General features: G+C 38.5%; 1 protein-coding gene across 3 annotated transcripts in view; it reads right to left on the minus strand.

Annotated features, from left to right (window-relative positions):
- The window catches only part of sox5 (SRY-box transcription factor 5), a 158064-nt gene extending 147850 nt beyond the window's left edge, over nt 1-10214 (minus strand). For all 3 annotated transcript variants that reach the window (XM_022671756.2, XM_022671758.2, XM_022671755.2), the window contains exon 1: nt 9893-10214. In XM_022671756.2, coding sequence (XP_022527477.2) covers nt 9893-9930 — 38 coding nt within the window. In that variant the 5' untranslated portion in view covers nt 9931-10214. The remainder of the gene's footprint in view (nt 1-9892) is intronic.
- Between the last annotated feature and the right edge of the window lie 13083 nt (nt 10215-23297).

Raw genomic sequence — 23297 nt, forward strand, 5'->3', positions numbered from 1 at the left:
CTATAAATAGGTATTCTTTCTTTCTCTCTCTCCCTCTCTCTCTCTCTCTCTCTCTCTCTCTCTCTCTCTTTCTCTGTTTCTTTTTTTTTATTTAAAGGAGTGGAGCAGACCAAAAAGTAACACTTAAAAGTACTCTTTGGTCGACTTATTCTTGTTCTTTTAAATGTATCTGGCTCTGACAAAATATGTTTAACAATCTAATAGGAATCTAAATAATCAATCATTTAATCAATCAATTAACAAGAAACAATGTGACCTAGAACTTTTACTTGTGAGTACTTGTGTAATTACGCGAATACAGACTAAAATATATAATGAATTACTTTTACATTTGATTTGCATTCTGTATAAATAGGTTTATCTGCACTGTTTTTATTACAAACACTGTTAAAACTTCAACAGCTTTTTAGAACAGTCTTTACTGATATTGCGTCATAGATCTTTATAGCATCTCTTTCTATCTCTCTTCTCTTCTCTCTCTCTCTATCTATGTAAAGGGGTGGAGCAGACAGAAAAGTAACACTGATCTGACATCATGAGCAAAACTTAAAATTGCTCTTTGGTCGACTTTCTTGTTCTAGTCAGCATTAAAGCATGGACTAACTTTAGAAGTTACCTGGCTGTCAGCAATAATATATGTATTATATATGTATATATGTGTAATTACACAAATGCATACTACAATATATAATATATTGCATTTACATTTGTTTTGCATTCTGTATAAATAGGTTAATCTGCACTGCTTTTACTAAAAACACCACCGTTCCACTTTGGACAATCAGCTGCTTGTGTTTAACTGCAGGCCTTTCAGAGCAAGTCATTTACTGATATTGCTTCATAGATATTTATAGTCTCTCTCTCTCTCTTTCTCTCTCCTTCTCTCTCTCTCTCTCTTTATTTAAAGGGGTGGAGCAGATAAAAGAGTGACACTGATCTGACATCTTAAGAAAGCTTGAAAAAAGCTCTCTCTGTTCGACTTTCTTTTGAAGCTAAAACAACTTCTCAGTGTAAAAGCGAAGTGAAGATAAACTTTTTATATTCAGCTGACTGTGACAAAATACGCTTAACAATCTAACAATCAAACAAGCGACAGTGTGAGCTATAACTTCTTTTATAACTGGCTATAACCTGCTTGTGTAACTATGCAAGGTTTTACAATTATAGTAAAATCTTTCCAAACACTTTTAAAAGACTCATCTTTCCTTTCTAAAACATACTTAACAATCTTCTATTTAGAAATGCAAGCACGGCACGATCTGAAAGTGCAAAATCTGCACTTTTAAAGCCATTTCTTCTTTTTTTATATCAACGAGCTGCGTAAACGAAATAATTTCCTATCAAATTCAATCGAAAGCAGTAAAAGTAAAGTGTAAGGAATACGTGCCACAGACTAAGAGCGTAAGAGCGCTAAGTGTGCCGGTATGACCACAAGCTTTAAAAGCACATTATACGCTTCAGCCAGTCACACTCCGCGCTCTAATCTCAGAGTTAAGTCTCTCAGAGAGCAGAGCAGGGCGCGAGCTGCTGCTCCTGCGCGAGAGGAGCTGCTTCTGCTGCGCGAGAGCTAAGGGATGTGAGCGAGTGCTCCCGCTGCTGCTGCCGCCGCCGCTGCCCGTTTAACGAGACGGAGAGTTCATAAAAGAGACTTTTCACTTGGAGCACATGTACGCCGGGCACACACTCGCATACACACACACTTATATACACACACACACACACGTGTTCCCATCTGTGTGTGTGTGTGTTCGTGTGAGTGTGTGTGTGTGCGCACACAGAAGCGAAGCGCGCACGGAGAGCCGAAACACAAAGCAGCCTCTGTGTTTTCCCTCTGGTTTTGGAAGGCGGTGGGGCCACCCCGGTTTCCTGTCCAGCCTTTTCCACAAAAGGCAAGAACACAGAGTCTAATGTCACTGTCATCCATTAGCATTTAGACATGGAGGTGAAGTCACGCACACACACACACACACACACACAGCCCCACACACACACACTTAAATAAGTTAGCGCAGTGTGCATGCATGCATTCATTCGTTTGTGCGTTCGTTCATTCGTTCGTTGGCTAAAGGCAGAAGGTAGTGGCCAGCTCACCGTGCCTACAGCGCTGAGACAACTCCTCCTGTCAACCAGCCACACACACACACACACACACACACTCACACACACACTCACACACACACACACACACGCTCGCCAGCGTGTTTAGTCATCAGTTTAGCCGTCTGCAGAGTTTCCTGTCATTTCTCTTTCTCCTTTGATTATTTATTTCTCTTACACTGACTCACAGGGCCGTGATTTTCACTGACATTTTACCTTGGAGAGATTCCACACACACACACACACACACACACACACACATATATACATAAATATATATATATGTATACACACACACACACACACACACACACCAACAAAAAGAGGCTAAGATCTTCTTAAGATCTTCCGCTCCATCTCTTTTTGCTCTGCTTCACCATTCAAACCATCCTTTCACTCATGCCTTCTCTCCTCTCTATAGTAACTCTAAATAACTCTAAAGAAACAGCTTAGACAGTGGACAGTGTGTGTGTAAAAGTGTGTAAAAGTGTGTAGAAATATGTAAATGTGTGTTTCTGTGTGTGTTTCTGTGTGTTGACAGACATACATCAGATCTCAGTTCACACACTTTCAAAAAAAGCCACTTTAAACTGTAAAATCGTCGTCGTCCAATAAAAAACAAGCATCACAATTTTGGTCGATTTTTATTTTACTACACAATCCGAACCCACAAACTCTCCCTCACACTTCTACAAAATTTCTAAGTGATCAGACCAATAGAAATTCTCCAAAACGACCCGAAATAAACTCATTTTCCATTGACTTCCACTGAAAGTGGAGAAGGTTTTTTCTCTCTCCTGTAAAGTTGCTGTGATGTGAAGTTTGGAGATGTGCGGCTCAGTGATGGACGGAGGGATGAGGCGGAGGCAGGAGATATTCAAATGTACAAAGAGTCACTTACTGTTAAACACACTCTTTCTTTCTCTCTCTCTCTCTCTCTCTCTCTCTCTCTCTCTCTCTCACACACACACACACACACAGGACGACTCCTCCCTTTCCTGAAGTACCTGAGTGTACAGAGAGGCTATTGTGCAGTCTGGAGAGAGGAGCAGATACACACACACACACACACACACACACACACACACACACACACACTCTCTCTCTCTCTCTCTCTCTCTCTCTCTCTCTTTTTCTCTAGGACTCTGTTTGTTCTCTTTGCTCCTTCTCTCCTTCTCAATTCCAGCCATTTCAACTCTCATACTTTCTCATCTGTTTCTCTTCACTTCCTCTGTCTCATCAGCTTCTATTCATACTTGCCTGTTTATCCTCTTTTCCACTTTCTCATTTGTTTCTCCTCATTCTCCCTTTCTCATCAGCTTCTATTCATACTTGCCTGTTTATCCTCTTTTCCACTTTCTCATTTGTTTCTCCTCATTCTCCCTTTCTCATCAGCTTCTCTTCAATCTCCATTTCTCATCTGTTTCTCTTCATTCTCTCTTTCTCACCTGTTTCTCTTCATTCTCTTTTTCTCATCTGTTTCTTCTTATTCTATGTTTCTCATCAGCTTCTCCTCTTCCTTGCCTGTTATCCTCATTCTCTCTCTCTCTCTCTCTCTCTCTCTTTCTCTGTTTCATTCTATTTCTTTTCTATCTTGCTTGCTACCTTTTTCTAAGTATAACCTTCTCTCTTTCTCTCCCTCTTGCCCTCTTTTTTCTCTTTGCTCTCTCGCTCATTCTCACCTTTTCTCCACTGTCTCACAATCTACAGTATTTCTCTTCTCGCTTTTGATTCCCTCTCTCTCTCTGAAGCTTCCTTGCTCTCTTTTTATTTATCTCTCTCTCTTCATGTCTCTATCACTCTATTTATCACACTACTTCTCTCCCTCTCTCTTTTCTCTCTCTTTTCTCTCTCTCTCTCTCTCTCTTTCTGAAGACATTCAAAGTGACAGAAACCATTAAGCGGCGCAGCCATTGATTTTTATTGCTCTGCCCGTGATGCAATGGTCTGCTTTGACATCTGACCCGTAACCCCCTGACCTGCTGTCATATGACTTCTGTCTCATTACTCTCTCGCGCTCTCTCTCCCCCCTTTTGCTCTCGCACTCTCTCTCTCTCTCTCTCTCTCTCTCTCTCTCTCTCTTGTTAGCTCTCGCACCCCCCCATCCTCTCTTTCTCTCTCTCTCTCTCTCTTTCTCATATGTTTGTTACAGAGAGAGTAAACGAGGGCCTAAACTCTGGACTCTTGCGCTCGGCGTTAACCTACAGATCAGCCCTAAAAACAGACTTTTCCATCCGCCCCATTGGTTGACCGCGGGGTCAGCTGACCACCGGGGGGAGGGGCAGGGGCTAGAAGAGAGAGGAGATGTGAGAGGGGGGGGGGGGTGGAGGGGGGCTTTTAGCATTCTCCTCTGGTATTCTTCAGCCCCTCTTTCACCGGCCCCCCCAGCATGGAGACACGGTTATCAAGCCTGTGTGAGGAAGCACAATATGGGCCAGACAAAAGAGCCAGTCTGCGCTGAATAGAGCACAGTGGATAAGAGAGAGAGTGTCCATCAGACAGAGAACACACACACACACACACTTTACACACACACTTTTACACACACACACACTTACTCTAACTCTCTCTGTGACTGTCTCACACACACACTTAAACACAGACACACACAAATACACACAGACAGACACACTGTGCACCTTAACAAGTTAAAGTTAACACAACATGAGACCTATTTAACTACACACACACACACACACTCAGCGAAAGTTCTCATCTTCATCTCATCTTCATCATCCTCATCGTCTTTATATAAAACAATCAGAGTAACAATATCCGATCAGCAGCCCTGATCAAATAATTACAATAATCACACCCCAACTCAACTCAATTACAACTCCAGCTAATGCTATTAAACAGCAGCTTACTGACTAATAAATGAACACACTCAGAACATGGTCACATACAATCACTGAGGAATAACTGAGAACAGAAAGAGAGAGAGCAAAAGAGAGAGAGATATGTTTTTGAAATTGCAAGAGATTGAGAGATTTACAGAGAGAAAAAGAGACAGACTGAGACAGACTGAAAAAGATTGAGAGAGATTGAGAGATATACAGAGAGAAAAAGAGAGAGATTAAGAGATATATAGAGAAGAGAGAGAGAGAGAGATTGAGAGACATACAGAGAAAAAAGTGAGAGATTGAGAGATTTACAGAGAAAAAAGTGAGAGATTGAGAGATTTACAGAGAAAAAAGTGAGAGATTGAGAGATTTACAGAGAAAAAAGAGACAGACTGAGACAGATTGAAAAGGATTGAGAGAGATTGAGAGATATACAGAAAAAAGAAAGAGTTTGAGAGATATATAGGTAATAAAGAGAAAAATTGAGAGGTATACAGATAAAAAAAAACAGACTGAGACAGATTGAAAAAGACTGAGAGAGATTGAGAAATATATAGAGAAAAAAGAGAGAGATTAAGAGATATACAGAGAAAAGAGAGAGAGATTGAGAGATATATAGAGAAAAAAGAGAGAGAGATTAAGAGACACACAGATAAAAAGACAGAAATTGAAAGAGAGATTGAGAGATTTACAGTGAAAAAAAGAGAGATTGAGAGATATACAGAGAAAAAAGAGACAGACTTAAGACAGATTAAAAAAGATTGAGAGAGGTGTACACATATACAGAGAAAAAGAGAGAGATTGAGACATATTGCGAGACTAAATCACTAAACCATTAAAGAACAACTGACAAAAAAAGAAAGAAAGAAAGAAAGAAAGAAAGAAAGGAAGAAAGAAAGAGAGAAAGAAAGAGGGAGGGAGAGAGAGAGAGAGGTAGAGAGGTGAGAGAATCCTTCAGTAAAGCACAGAGACAAATGGAGCAGTGTTAAAAAGCTCTCTCTCTTTCTTTCTGTCTTTCTGAGGAATGTCACAGTTTGACCACAAAGTCTTGTGTCCTCGTTCCCAGAAGCCCTACGATTATTCAACTAACTACACATCATATACATCTATTATTATTATTATTATTATTATTATTATTATTATTATTATTATTATTATTATTATTATTATTATTATTATTATTATTATTATTACTAATAATAATCTGTTAAAACAAATTACAATGACCAACAATAATCATTCACATCACTACTAATAGCATACATATAAATATTATATATTTACTATTATATATACATGTATATATACCATGTTTATATACTATGTTTTTTGCCTCAGTCTTTTACATGAGAACAGAGGAACAAATCAGTATATAAAATATGAATAATCTACTCTAATCAAATTAATACTTAAATTAAAAACACTATAAAATTTCTACAGTTCGCAGTTTAACGTGCGCTTTAGTCAAAGTCAAAGTCAAAGTGGTTTTTATTGTCATTTCAGCTATATACAGAGTACACAGTGAAACGAAACAACGTTCCTCCAGGGACCATGGTGCACATAAACACAGTGTAGACAGAACAATAGTGCAACAGTACAAAAGTGCAGACAGACAATACAACACAATACAGACAAAAAATAATAAATAACAAGTGTGCAAATTTTGCAGTGTGCAAAAAGGACCAGGTGAGGTAGTAATTACTCTATTACACAGTGTGCAATAGAGTCCAGTGAGGTAGTAGGGTTTTTAGTGCTTTTTATAGTTTTTATACTATGTATATAATACTGTTATGAATCTGTTATTGTGCTGTTATTACTTATGATATTATCATACACCAACTTATTTTTTTTTTGCATGTTAAAATTAAATTTTAATATCAGACAAAAACAGGTCTATCAAGTCTTTTCTACAAGTTTTAATTTCACAGAATCAGTTCTATTCTATTCCATTATTATTTGGATTATTATTATAACACAGTGAGATCAGCGTCTACAGTTTAGTATAAGCACTCTCGCGTAAACTGTTCTCACGTAAAAAGCAAAAAACTGAATGGCTGAAAACAGTCAGAAACAGCAAAAAAACAGCATAAAAAATGAGAGAAATAAATCAGCACAGAAAATAATATTAATAATCGACTCAAATTAATCAAATTAATACTTAAAATTCAACAGTTCTCATTTTAACATCAGCGCTTGCTGCTAACTCAAACACAAATAAAACAACTATTGAAACACTCGTCGTGATTCTGACGGACGACTACAGAGTTACAGCTGCTGACGCAGCCGAACAAACGTTTGTTTAAGTTACGCAAACATCAACAGACAACAAACCTCAATTAGAATGGTTTATACTTTTTTTTACAAATACTATCGAATAATATATGTTTAAAAAAAAGCTTAAACAAAAGCGCTTTATATTTCAAATATCAAATATATAGAAAATACAATGAGAAATGAACTGACTTACAGAGACAGCGAGACAGCCAGCATCAGTGCAGAAGAGACAGGCGCTCACACACACACACACACACACACATTAAACATAGGCACTTCATAAACACACACACACACATACATATACACACATATACACACTTAAAACACACACACTCTCTCTCCTTAACCACTGATGGAGTGCATTACTAGAAAGCAGAATTTACCCATCCTTCCCCTCTAAGTCATTGTAATCCCTACTTTTATCTGCGCACCCTCTGCTTTTCTATGTAATCCTTTAAATTTTTAATTCCTCATAGCTGTTGTTATCTGTTTCTCTCTCTCTTTAGCTTTAGCTCTATCTCTCTTTCTCTCTCTCTCACACACACACACACACACACACTTTTCTCCGGCTGAATGATTTATTAAAAACACATTTTCCCCCGTCGTACAAATGTGTTCTTAATTCAGGGATAAAACCGGGGAGTTTATCGCCGAACAAAAGATTAGTGGCAAAACAGTGCGGCTCTCTAATGCAATATATAAAAAAATATATGTATAAAAAAAAAAAACTGACAGACAGAGGAGGGCTGTGTGATGATGATGGTGGTGGTGGTGGAGGGTAGGTAGGGTGGGGAGGGGAAGCATTAAAACAGGGAATTACGTTCGTTTAATCTTCCCGCCGGAGCTTTGGAATCAAAACTGTGTTTTTATTCCTCAGTAAAAGCCACTTTTTTTGTTGACACAAAAAGGCGAGGGAGGGGAGGAGGGGGGGAAGCGGCGGGAGGAAAGTAGGAGAGAACGTCGGGCGGCAGGAGGCCCGGGACAGCGGACATATGGGGGCAATAAAGAGGGGAAAAAGCGGCGGGTGAGGAGAGAGACAAATGGGACGTCAGTTTATTTTACTTTTAATTTTTAAAGCTAAAAACAGTTAAAAATTTGATTTTACACAAACTAAACAAAAAAAAAATCAGGAGCACAAAGCATAAAAAGCTGTTATAAAGTCTAAATTTTGGCCAATTAATCAATTTATTTATTCCATCTTCAGAAATCAGAGAAACAGGTCAAACAGGAGTTAAAAAGGAGTTAAACAGAAGTGTGAGACGAGACAAGACGAGATGAGACGAAAAAAGAGTGAAGAAGAGAAAAGTGTAAGGAGGAGAAGAAAAGTGCGTGACGGCGACGGCGACGGGGGATTCTCCTCTTCTTAACCAGCTTCCTGAGAAGTGCTTATCTTACACAATCTCTCTCTGTCTTCATTTCTATCTCTCTCTCTTTTTCAGTTTATCTACGTCTATCTCTCTTTCTCACACACACTCTTACACTTATTTTCTCTTTCTCACTCTTACTCTCACTCTTTTACTCCTACTCCTTCTATCTTTCTATCTATCTCTCTATCTATTACGTATATACATACATATAAACAGCTATAATACACTCATCACACGTTGCACAATCTGTATTACTGTCCAGTACACAGATACACAGATATGAAGAGAGAAAGCAATTGAAAAAGAGACGTAAATGAGAAAAAGACGAGACTCAAGACTCAACTTTAAGATTTTGAGTGTTTGAGAGTTTAAGAGTTTAAAAGAAGGACAAGTAACTTGCAAGAGAGTGAGACATAGAGATAGAGAGAGAGAGAGAGAGAGAGAGAGAGATTGAAAGAGAGAACCTGAGATAGCTTGAGATATACAGAGAAAAATAGAGAAGGAATGAGACAGATTGAAAGAGATTGACAAAGATATAGAGAAATAGAGAGAAAGAGCGAGATATTGAGAGATATTTAAGAGGAATTGAGAGATATACAGAGAAAAAAAGACAAAGATTGAGACATGTTGAAAGAGATTAAGAGGTGAACAGAAAGAAAAAGAGAGAAATTGAGACAGATTGAGACGTAAACAGAAATAAAAGAACTGAGATTTCTCTTGGTTTCTCTACGTTTTCTCCAGATGGACACTACCAAAAAACGACCAAAACATACAGCATGCTCGAGACTCTTTCTCTCACACACACACTTACTCACACACTCACACGCACATCCGAGCGTGAGCATGAACTTTCTTTTCTTTTCTGTCCTTTACACACACACACACACACACACACACACAAACACACACAAACACTCTATCTCTCTCTCTCACACACACACTCATATATACAGAGCACTGACTCCACTTCATCAAAACAACGAAACAAAGTCCACTGTCCACAGTGACAACTCACTCTCACACACACACACACTCTCTCACACTCATACACACTCTCTAACAAACACACACACACACTCTCTCAAACACACATACTCAAACATACACACTCAAACATACACACACACTCGTGCACATGTCCTGAGCAACAGAAACAGCAAGAGCAACAGCAGCAGCTCTCTCAATCTCTCATTCTTTCATTTTCTCTATCTCCTTGTGTCCCGAACCGCTGTGAAGAACAGAAGTGTGTGTGTGTGTGTGTGTGTGTTAATGTAAGTGTGTGTGTGTTAAAAGAGTGTGTGTACGTACCTGTTAAACTCCTGAGGTATCTCAGGCTCAGTGAGCATGCTGGAGACCGGGGTTGGGGGGTGTTTTCAAACGCACGGATCCGACAGCATGCACGTCCGGCAGCTTCACGCTTCACACACACTCATACACACACACACACTCATACACACACACTCCCCACAGCCTACTGCTCCTCTAACCTCTCCCACTGCTCACTCCCTCTATCTCTCTCTCTCTCTCTCTCTCTCTCTTACTCTCTCAATAACACACACACACTCTTCCTCTCCCTCTCTCTCCCTCTTTCTGTCCGTCATACACTCTCTCACACACATACTCTCTCTCTCTCTCTCTCTCTCTCTCTCTCTCTCTCTCGCTCTCTCTCGCTCTGTGTTACCCTCCCTCCCTCCCTCTCTCTCTCTCTCTCCGTCTCTCCTCCCCTCGCTCCCTGGCTCTAAGCTCTTAGATCAGCCCTTAAAGGGCCAGAGCGTGCGCGACACACACATATAAACACACACACACACAGACACGGACATTGTCTCACACACACACACACACACACATATATATGTACATACACACACACCTACACACACACACACATATGTATATATATACTCTACCTCTCTCTAAAGAATAATAATAATAATCATAATTATTAATAATAATAATAATACATTATTAATAACATTATTAAAAGAGCTCAGAAAATGATGCTTGTTCTTACAGCCTACAACAACATTACTGTACAGCCAATCAGTTATTCATCATTAATCATACAGTATAATCAACCTAAGTTTACCTAAGCTAGGCGTCACTCGCCATCAGCTGCCGGAGCCCCGAGAGAGCACAGTTGGTTTTGCTCTCTCTCTCTCTCTGGGCGTTACAGTGGGTAGATGGCGCTCTTTCTTTCCCCTCATCACTTCTATGGTGATGTGGATCGATCAGCACAAGGCTGCGTCTGTGAGCTGATGTATCAGAACCGAGTCGCTGCGCTTTCCTCCGAACATTAGCGCTGCTAGCGCTGCTAGCACTGTGATGCTACTCGGCAATTCTACAGCATCAGCAGCAGTTCAAAAAGCAAGAGGCGGAGTCTGACTTTACATGTATCAGAGGAGGCATGTGCTGGTCTTCTTAACCCTCCTGGTGTTGGAGTATCACTAGGGATAGGGGGAGACTTAATGAGTGGGTTGGAGTTTTTAATTGGCCAAATAAATTGTGGAGAGAATGGAATAAAAATTTGAAATAAAAGTATATAAAAATAAAAGAAACTAGGGGACACACCCAGTATGCAAATTGAGTAAATGTGCTAGAAGCCAATGGAAAAGAAGCATAAAGCTGATTCAACAATTTACATTATTCCACCAAATATTGATTTCTGAACTCTTAAAACTTTATGAATATGAACTTGTTTTCTTTGCATTATTTGAGGTCTGAAAGCTCTGAATCTTTTTTGTTATTTCAGACATTTCTCATTTTCTGTAAATAAATGCTCTAAATGAGAATATTTGTATTTGGAATTTGGGAGAAATGTTGTCTGTAGTTTATAGAATAAAACAACAATGTTCATTTTACTCAAACATAAACCTATAAATAGCAAAATCAGACAAACTTTATGTTCCACCTGAACAAACACCTCAATAGCTAATTGTTGCCACTCCACAGGTGAACATCTTTCTTTCTGCACAATTCTTCTTTAATTCTCTTTTCCGTTTACTGTTTTCAAGATCATATTTATTTACTTCACTCAAGTATAAAAATTATATGTGCTGTGTATATGTTGCACTGACTTGTCTTTAATAACTGTGTAGTTACACATTAACAATCCATGTAATAACAGTGTAACTACTAGTAAAGTACACTTTGTTACACATTCATAACAGTTGTAAAGTAAGTTATGTAATTGCACATATGAACATACATTTTGTGTTTTAAACAGTGAAAATTCTAAAAGTGTAATTACATTACCTGTACAACTGTACTAAATATGTAACAATGTGTAGTAGTTACACTGTTATTATATTAACTGTTGATTTGTAACCACACAGTTATTAGAGACACTTATTTTAAATATTTATTCATTTACTTATTTCGAATGATCCTAGGTATTCATTTCATAATTAAATTAAAATGCAATCACAAAAGTAATGTATTTGTGTATCAATATTCTTTTCTTGGATGTTAAACAAGGATAATCATGGTTCAGTCTGACCTGGGAATATTAATAATGTTTCTTAAAGTTTATATATTGTGTAGGTTAACCTGAACTGGACTAAATTCAGCATATGTTATTGATCCCTTTGTCAATTAATCAATCATTTAACCTTTATTTTCACTTGAGAATACAATGAGCAGCTAAGCATTTTCAGCAACATTAAACACATTTAACTTAAAATCAATAATTTTCTAAACAAAAGAATGAAAAAGAATAAGTGGACAGGCTAAAATTCATATATATATATATATATATATATATATGTATATTGTTATATTGGGTGACACAGTCTAGTGATTTAACCTGAAATGTGTAACAGAAAAAAACAATTCAGCCTCTGTTTAAAATAAAGTAACCAAAGCAAACAATATGGAAATAATCAACTTATAATGAATACCATTCATTCATTCATTATCCAGAGTCCACACACACACACACACACACACACACACACACAGATACATGACCTCACACTTCTGTATGCCTACACACACACACACACCTGAGAAGTGAGAGGCTTTGTGCTTTCTCAGTGCGGGATACACACTGCCCTTAGCGCTGTCAGTCACTATTAAGAGTGAGTGGACAGGCAGCGAGCGTACGAGAGAGAGAGAGAGAGAGTGAGAGAGAGAGAGAGAGTGAGAGAGAGAGAGAGAGAGAGAGAGAGAGAGAGAGAGGCTATTGTTCTGGGAAGTGAAAAGCACGGGCTGACAGATTGAAATACAGCAGCAAACCTTTCGCGCTGAACTTTAAACAGAGTGTCAGTCTTTCTCAACCACGACACACACACACACATTTTTCAGACACACACACACACACTTACATACACACGCACACACACACACATGCACACACACTCACACACCCTCCAGTCAAACTCCCAGTCACAGCGCTGTCAGACTCCATGTGTTCGTTCCATTTCAAAAAATCCATTTTGAGAAACGAAGTCTATATAAAGTCTATACAAGCAAACATGCACTCAAACACACGCACACATATAAACACACACACACACACACACACACACAGATGCAGAAGCATTCACTTATCCCTTAAGTCACAATAACATCTCAAACAATAACTCTCGTTACGTCGCATTTGCCTAACTCGATTTAAGCTGAAAATCAGCGCATGCACGATATGCTGGAGGATCCCAGCGTAATCAGATTTCAGCCCACAGACTTTCGGCCAAAGCGACCCTAACCTGACCCCCGCAGCAGCTGCCTTCGCTGCGATAACGTTCCTCAGCTCGTCTGCTAAGGTCCTGCCACCTCACAGGCCACCAGCCACCAGCCATCACTGCTGCCACTGTTTACGCCCAAGTGCTTTGGCCATAATCGAGACACAAAGGCGGAGACCTGGCCTGACCCTGGCTTAAAGCCAGCAGCCTTCACAGGTGACATTTTGCTGTGCGTGCATAAGTGTGTGTGTGTGAAGGAGTGTGTGTGAGGGAGCGTGTGTGTGAGGGAGTGTGTGTGAAAGTGTGTGTGTGTTGCTTCTCGAGATTTCGTCCACTTCAAATGACTGACTGAAAGCAACAAACACCAAACAAACAGAAGTATTTTTTCTCTGCAGGAGTTTTAAATCTCAGGGCTTTTTTTTTTACACCAGTAAAGTTTGCACTATTTAGATGGTTAAATTCAACAAGTGTTAAAACAGTAATTATTTCTGGTGAGAACACGATCCAGTCTGGATCTGACCTCACTATCAATTATACGTCTCAAAACTGCTGTTCAGGTGCAGTTTAACCTGACTTATTACTCATGTTATTATTACTGCAGCCATGAACAAACTCTATCTCTGCTGCTGCTGCTCCATGCTCTAAACTGTTTTTAAAGTGAATTCCGAAAGTGCAGCGTTCACTGCTCACGGCCAAGCAACTCGTTTATATTTTGTTTACTGCTTGGACATCTGAGCTGCATGTTTCATTTACATAAAATAGCTATTTGTCCACTGCCGCGCACTGCAATTACTCTTTGGGCGCTTGGGTGTTTCCACAGATCCACATAAAAACACAACAGTGAGTGGAAATGGAGGAGCTACTGAACGCTGCGATGATGTCATGTGACCGAGAAAAAAGCCTAAAAACTTACTGGACCTCCTGTTTTTTAATGGCAGTCCGGATGCAGGAGTTTTATCACTAAAGAGTAGAAGTGTGAAATATTTTTAACAGACGTCCCCCTGAGACACTAATAGAGCTATAGAGTGTGTATAGAGAGACGAGGCTTCACAGATGACATTTTGCTGTGCGTGCACAAGTGTGTGTGTGTGTGTGTGTGTGTGTGTGTGTAAGTAAATGTGTGTGTGTTGCTTCTCTGCGTGTCTCGAGATTTGGTCCAGTTCAAATGACTGACTGAAAGCGACACCTGAAACATCCTCACTTTCAAGATTCCCTCTTATGCTGAGTTTTTCAAAGAAGAACACCCAGTCACACACACACACACATATACACACATATACACACACACACACACACATATATACACACACACGTATACTCACGCTAACATACACACACACTCACACCAGCACAAGCAGCACATTAATTAAGTTTTCTAAGGCGAGCGCTCGTCTGCAGTTAAACATTTTAACGATCCTTAAAGTCAAGGCTGGAGGCAGCGCAACAGAAGCGGAGGATGAAAGAGAGCAGAGTTAACATCAACAGCAGCCGCCGAGAAGAATGAAAAAGCCGAGGAGCGGCACACGCGGCGCAGGAAGAGCGCCGGGCCGGCCCCAACACCCGCTTCAGGCTGCTTTTGAAGCGAAGGACTCTGCTGAAAAGAGTGAATGGACAAAGGAGAGGAAATTTCAAGGTTCCACTCAATAAAGCTTCACGCAGAAATAAAGAACTTCTCTCATCAGAGATCTGCTTTTGTTTTTCATCGAGAGCTGGGTGCAAGTTTGAAGCTGTAGGTGTGTAGGTGTGTAGGTGTGTGTGTATGTGGAGGTTGGAGGAAATGAAAAGACTGGAATGATGTGCAGAGATCACACACACACAAATACAAATACAGTATATTATAAACCCTTATTTTTTCGTAAAAATATATCTCCAATATATCTCCAAACATTACTCAACAATTTTGCGTAAACTCAACATTTGCAGGCACATATACAGCTCTGGAAAAAAAATAGACCACTTAAAAATGGTGAGTTTCTCTGAGTTTACCTGATTAAAAACCTCTGCAATATAATCAAGAGGAAGATGGATGATCACAAGCCATCAAACCACCAAACTGAACTACTTGAATTTTTGCACCAGGAGTAAAGCAGCATAAAGTTATCCAAAAGCAGTGTGTAAGACTGGTGGAGGAGAACATGATGCCAAGATTCATGAACAAAAAAAACAGGATTATTCCACCAAATATTGATTTCTGAACTCTTAAAACTTGATGAATATGAACTTTATTGAATTTTCTGCAAGTAAATGCTGTAAGTGAGAATATTTTTATTTGGAATTTGGGAGAAATGTTGTCTGTAGTTTATAGAATAAAACAACAATGTTCATTTTGCTCAAACACATCTTCTCTTTTTCAATGCGTTTTCTTTATTTTCATGACTATTTACATTGTAGATTCTCACTGAAGCATCAAAACTATGAATGAACACATGTGGAGTTTTATATACTTAATAAAAAATGAGCTGAACCTCCACAGTCACCGGACCTGAACCCAATCCAGATCCAGGTTTGGGGTGAGCTGGAGCACAGAGTGAAGAAGACAAAGGAGCAACAAGTGCTAATAAACACCTCTGGGAACTCCTTCAAGAGTTCCTTCCTTCTTTCTTCCTCCTTCCTTCAAGACTGTTGGAAAACCTTCAAAATTTCAGGTGGCCACCTCTTTTAGAGAAGCTCATTGAGAGAATGATGCCAAGAGTGTGTAAAGTAGTAATCAGAGCAAAGGGGGGCTATTTTGAAGAAACTAGAATATATATATATATATATATATATATATATATATATATATATATTGAAGTATAAAACTCCACATGTGTTCATTCATAGTTTTGATGCTTCAGTGAGAATCTACAATGTAAATAGTCATGAAAATAAAGAAAATGCATTAAAAAAGAGAAGGTGTGTCCAAACTTTTGGCCTGTACTGTATATATCTTGTCTAGTTTTTGCCAATATAGAACTAGACTTAGGTGGAAAAACAGGAACTTTACAGTTGTCTATAGTTCTAGGGTATATTTAGACTGTCTTTCTTTATAGTATCTGCCGTTTACACATAATATATATTGGTACCACTTTAAATTAAGACTACCTTTATAAAGGGTTTATAAATGGTTTACAATTAGTTTATTAATGGGTACTAGTTAGGTTGTAAATGCCTTAAAAATCATTAATAATCAGTTATAAAACATATGTAGAAAGGGCAACAACAACAAATAGTGAACCAACAGCTATCTATATTTTTGCCATTTCTATGTATCTGTTATAACTGATTATTAATAACTAATAAACCCTTTATAAAGGTAGTCTTATTTTAAAGTGGTACCTATATATGTATTTGGTTATTTTCAGTCTCATACACATTGTTAATTTGCTGAAACCAATATGTGATGATTGGTTTCAGCAGTGATTACATTCTGTGTTTACATTCAGCCGAGAGCGGACGTACAGGCGGCGTGTGACGTCATCCACTCCACCGTCGCAGCGCTGCAGACACAGCACCCTGACGCCTTCTATGTGATTACTGGTGATTTTAATCACATAACGATGGACTCTACACTGCCTGCCTTTTTCCAGTTTGTGGACTGTCCCACCAGGAAGAACAGAACCATAGACTTGCTGTATGCTAATGTGAGGGATGCATACAGGGCTATTCCACTACCACCGCTGGGGAGATCAGATCACAACCTGGTCTTCCTACAGCCTCAGTACAAACCACTGGTACTGAGGCAGCCCACTACCACACGCTCATTCAGAGTCTGGTCTCCTGAAGCAGAGGAAGCCCTAAGGGACTGCTATGACACCACTGACTGGAGCGTGCTGCTGCACCCACATGGCGAGGACATTGAGGGGGTGACTCACTGTGTCTTCATCACCCTCACCTCCACCATCTTCATCACCACCATCACCCTCACCCCAACCATCTTCTTCATCATCATCATCACCACCACCATCACCCTCACCCCCACCATCTTCTTCATCATCATCGTCACCACCATCAACACTATCAGCTAGCAGACAAATCAGCTCCTCCAGTCCACCAACCTTTACTGCAGACCAAGTCAGGAGACAGCTGAGGAGACTTCACCCCAGGAAGGCAGCTGGCCCGGACAGAGTGTGCCCCAGAATGCTCAAGGCATGTGCTGTTCAACTGGGTGAGCCCCTCCAACATGTGTTTAACCTGAGTCTGCATCTAGGGAGAGTTCCTGCCACGTGGAAGACAACCTGCCTCGTTCCAGTTCCTAAGAAGGCACACCCGAAGGAGCTGAATGACTACAGGCCGGTTGCTTTGACATCTCACGTGATGAAGACCATGGAGCGACTGCTGCTGGACCACCTCAGACCTCAGGTCCACCATGCTGAGGACCCACTGCAGTTTGCGTACCGTGAAAAGGTGGGAGTGGAAGATGCCATCCTCTATCTTCTGCACAGAGTGCCTTCAACACCATACAGCCCCTACTGCTGAGAGACAAGCTGATGAAGATGGAGGTGGACATGCATCTGGTCACCTGGATCACTGACTACCTTACTGGGAGACCACAACATGTCAGGATCATGGACTGCTCCTCTGATACAGTGATCAGCAGCACAGGAGCACCACAGGGGACTGTTCTCTCTCCAGTCCTGTTCACACTGTACACATCAGACTTCAAATACCACTCGGAGTCATGCCACATGCAGAAGTTCTCTGACGACACTGCAATCGTGGGGTGTGTGCGTAATGGTGATGAGAGGGAGTACAGAACCCTGGTTGAGGATTTTGTGGTGTGGTGCAAAACGAACCATCTACAGCTGAACATCTCCAAAACCAAGGAGATGTGCATAGACTTCAGAAGGTCCAGGCCCTCTGCTCAGCGGCCAATCTCCATCGAGGGGGTCAATGTGGAAGTGGTCAAGTCCTACAGATACCTTGGTGTGCACCTGGACGATAGGCTGGACTGGTCAGTGAACACTGACTCCCTCTACAGGAAGGCCCAGAGCAGACTGTACTTCCTCAGAAGGCTTGGGTCCTTTAACATCTGCCAGAAACTCCTGCTGATGTTCTACCAGTCTGTGGTAGCCAGCGTCCTCTTTTACGCTGTAGTGTGCTGGGGAGGCAGCATCAGCAAGAGGGACGCTGGACGACTGAACAGGCTGGTGAGGAAAGCTGGTTCTGGGTTGGGACTAGAGCTGGAGTCCTTAACACCACTGGCAGAGAGAAGAGCCCTCAGCAAGCTGCTGAACATCATGGACAATGTTCACCACCCTCTGCACAGCACCATCACCAGGCAGAGGAGCTCATTCAGCGGCAGACTGCTGTCCCAGTCCTGCTCCACAGACAGACTTCGAAAGTCTTTTGTCCCTCAGGCCATAAGACTTTTCAACTCATCTCAGCACAGCAAACTGAAGACTCTGTGACACCTTTTCTTTCCAGCAATTCTGGCCACACCATGGACATACCCCATCTATGGTCACACTATCTTGCTGATGCCCATAACACTATTTTTATAGTTCTACCCTATTTTGCACTAGTAGTTCATTCACTAGTTCATTCATCTACTGTTTACGCATCATTTGCACTGCTAAATTTAAATTATTATATAACTGTGTTTGCACTTTCTGTATGGCGGACATCAGTTATCCTTATCCTTACTTTATGCACATCAACTGGTGTTCGCTGTCTATTGTGTTCAACTGCACTACCTCCATTTTACATCACACACACACACTAAAGACTGTACTTTTATAATTTCATTTTATTTTTTATTTTGTTGTATTTATATGTATCATTTATATTTTTTTTATCTTTTTGTAACTTTGTGTACTATACACACCTGCTGCTGGATGTCAAGAATTTCCCCTCGGGGATCAATAAAGTATCTATCTGATGTATGGGTGGAAAGTGACAGTGGTAAAGCTCTTTACTCCCAACTATTCTCAGAACTGAGATTGCTGGTTCAAATCCTCCTCATCCTACAGAAAAAGAGAGTGATTAAAGTGCTTCTCATCCCTTCTTATCTCTCTTCTTCTCTCTACTGACACCTGTCAAACCTGCTGCTACAATACATTCTTTAAAAAAAGCACTCCAGATCCAGAAACACCATTTCTGAAGGGTTTCTGAGACTCGAGAGCAGATTCATACACTGCAAAAAATCCATCGTCAAAAACTAGACAAAATATATGTAAATTAAGACAAATATATGTATATTAAGCAGTTTTTTCTCCTTATATTACTTTTACTTTTATACTTTTATAAGTATTTTAAAACCAGTACTTTTACTTTTCACACTTATACTTAGAGTAAACCTAGAGTAAAAAGCTTGTGTTGATACTTTTTCTACTTCTACAGAAGTATTTTAATAAACTCTAGTATTTATATTCTATTTTACCTACAGAGTAATGAATGAAGATACTTTTTACACCATGGATAACATTGTAATTTTATATTGTAAAATTCTGTACCTGCTCAATATAAACATACTCATAACACATTATAATGCATTCATAAGGCATTATAAACATGCCTATTCATATTTATAAAAAGGTTTAATTCATTATAGCAATGTTTATTATGCATCATGAACTGTGATTATAATGCATTAATAGCTGCGTTTATAACATGTTATACATCAATACCAAGTCCAAAACTCAGTCCCTGCTTGCTTTATAGACTTTATCATGACTAAAACAGCTTCCAACTTATAAACACACCCTCAATAATCCTATAAATATATTTTTAACCACTCATGAATTATACTTGTCTTGAATATAATATTAATTATAGTCAGCTATAATGTATTATAACAGGTCTTTGTGCGCTCTAAGTAAAGTGACAGACTTTCATTGTGGGACTAGATTTTTAACAATAGATAACATTTTAACATATATATTATAAGCACAGCTCATAATGTATTATGATCACAGGTCATAATGCTTAACAAACATGGCTATAATGGGTTATGCATTTTTTATAAACATTTATAGCCATGTTTATAATGCCTTATGAACGCATTATAATATATTATGAATGTGGTTATAGTGTCTAATAAAGATGACATTCGTAAAAAGTGTTACCAAACTTCCTTACCTTACTTATGTAGGAATGAATGATTTAACCTTACTGTATTTCAATTTTCACACAATTATCTGAACTTTCTACTACTTATATATATTTTTTAAATTACCTTTACACTTTTATAAGTATTTTAAAACCAGTACTTTTACACTTTTATAAGTATTTTAAAACCAGTACTTTTACTTTTACACTTTTATAAGTATTTTAAAACCAGTACTTTTACTTTTACACTTTTATAAGTATTTTAAAACCAGTACTTTTACTTTTACACTTTTATGAGTAATTTGAAACCAGTACTTTTACTTTTACACTTTTATAAGTATTTTAAAACCAGTACTTTTACTTTTACACTTTTATGAGTAATTTGAAACCAGTACTTTTACTTTTACACTTTTATAAGTATTTTAAAACCAGTACTTTTACTTTTACACTTTTATAAGTATTTTAAAACCAGTACTTTTACTTTTACACTTTTATAAGTATTTTAAAACCAGTACTTTTACTTTTACACTTTTATAAGTATTTTAAAACCAGTACTTTTACTTTTACACTTTTATAAGTATTTTGAAACCAGTACTTTTACTTTTACACTTTTATGAGTAATTTGAAACCAGTACTTTTACTTTTCACACTTTTATAAGTATTTTGAAACCAGTACTTTTACTTTTACACTTTTATGAGTATTTTAAAACCAGTACTTTTACTTTTACACTTTTGCTTAAAGAGTAAAAAGCTTGAGTTGATACTTTTTCAACTTCTACAGAAGTATTTTATTAAACTCTAGTATCTATACTCTATTTTACCTACAGAATAATAAATGGAGATACTTTTTACACTTTTATAATTTAATTATAAATAATTTTATATTGTACAATTCTGTACCTGCTCTATAAGGACTGATGGAGTTTCGTAAGTGGGGACCTACAATGAGCTCTGAGAGTCAGAGCTACATTTTTCTTGTTTATGTTGGTCAGACAATGGAGGTTTGATGTGTGTGAGTGTGTGTGTGTGTGTGTGTGTGTAATTGGGGAAGGGGATTGTTTACTGGCTGTCTGTTTCAGACCCTCAGCTAATGCAGCACAGCTGTGAGGGGGCTCGGACACTACGCATCTGCTGAAGGGGGCCATTGTGTGACAGTAATTAAGCGAGTGTGTGTTTTCTACATGCAGCTCGTGTGTGTTTCGGCCATTTTTAGGGCAAAAATATGCAAAATCAGGATCAAACTTCAATTACTGTGCAGTAATTAAAGGTACATTCTTATTTTTTTAATGTATAGCTCTGGAAAAAAATAAGAGAGCACTTAAAAATGAGAAAAATAAATGATTACAAGCCAACAAACCGAGCTGAACTGCTTGAATTTTTGCACCAGGAGTAAAGCAGCATAAAGTTATCCAAAAGCAGTGTGTAAGACTGGTGGAGGAGAACCAGGGTCTTACACCAAAGGTCTCAAGTTTCTTGCAGAAAATGAGAAATGGCTGAAAAAAGACCTCAAATAATGAAAAAAAAACAAGTTCATATTCAGAAAGAGTTTTAAGAGTCAGAAATCAATATTTGGTGGAATAACCCTGTTTTTAATCCCAGTTTTTAATTCATGCATCTTGGCATCATGTTCTCCTCCACCAGTCTTACACACTGCTTTTGGATAACTTTATATATTGATAAAAAAAAAAAAAAAACATTATTAACTAAATAATTATTATATATTAATTAACATTATTATATAAGCTGGTTGACGTCTAGTAGTATAGAACAACAGCTATTATATGTTATTTCTGGTGATAAAACAAGCATAGCAAAATAACGTATTCTGATCTTTTAATTAGATTTACACAGACTGCAAATATAACTTATTGTATGATTATCATATGAAGATCATATGTTTTTTTATTTTGTATCATTGGTAACACTTTATAATAACTTTATTTAATATACCATTAAGTAATATTAGATTAATAGCTGTTCTTTTTCAGATTTTAAGAAAATAAAACTATCACATTTTTAAATACTAACACATTGATTGCATTGGCAACATGAACTGCAATTAATAAACATTTGCCCGGTTTAAAATTTGCATTTACAAGCGATTTCAAATACTGATGAGCTTATGAATGATTTGCTAACATTTTAAATATGAAACTCTGATGCTGATAAAAACAGTAAGTGTCATGCATGAGCATTTGTTAATAATCAAATTCTGATGAACTACTACTTTTTTCACTGATTTTGATCTACTGATCATTAGTTAAAAATATATTAATGCAAGTCATTATAGTGTTAGGTGTTACCGTATCATTTTGCTGGAAACAGAAGAATTTTAATAGATTGATAAAAGTATTTTAGTTGAGTTTTAACTCGAGACCTTTAAGGTGTGAGTTAATGGAACAGGATTTTGTTCTAAGTGATGCTGAAGCGTGAATCTATTGAATTATTCATCATTAAGTGTTCACGCGGTGAATGGGTCGTTTGCGTTTTTTTTCTTAAAAAAGGAACAAAAAAAAAAGGAAATGGAAAAAAAAGGAAAAGGAAAAAAAGATTCAGGAAATGAATCTGATGGTGATAAATAGTTTTATACTCTTGACTCTTGATACTCTGATACTCTGAGGTCTGAGAATATAAAAAAATGTTTTTAGCTTTTTTGAAAAACTGAGTGTAAAATAATCAACACATGAATACCTGCCTGTCTTACTCTCCCTCTCTCTGTCTCTCTGTCTCACGGTCTCAGGCTCTAGATGAGGTGTGTGTTTGTGTGTGTGTGTGTGTGTGTGTGTGTGTGTGTGTGTGTGACGGGCCCCTGAAGTGCGTTTATCAGGGGTTTCAGGAGGTGTAAATCTCTCTCTGATGCTTGAGTGGCGGACGGCAGGAGTCATTAAGACGAAGCTGCTATCTCTCTCCAGCAGCAGAAGAACGCTTTTGTCCACACACACACACACACACACAAACACACACACACTCTCTGAAATCCTGACGTTTCAGCTCCAACCGCAGAGCCG

Source organism: Astyanax mexicanus, chromosome 2 (assembly GCF_023375975.1).
Source record: "Astyanax mexicanus isolate ESR-SI-001 chromosome 2, AstMex3_surface, whole genome shotgun sequence".
NCBI classification, from domain to species: domain Eukaryota; kingdom Metazoa; phylum Chordata; class Actinopteri; order Characiformes; family Acestrorhamphidae; genus Astyanax; species Astyanax mexicanus.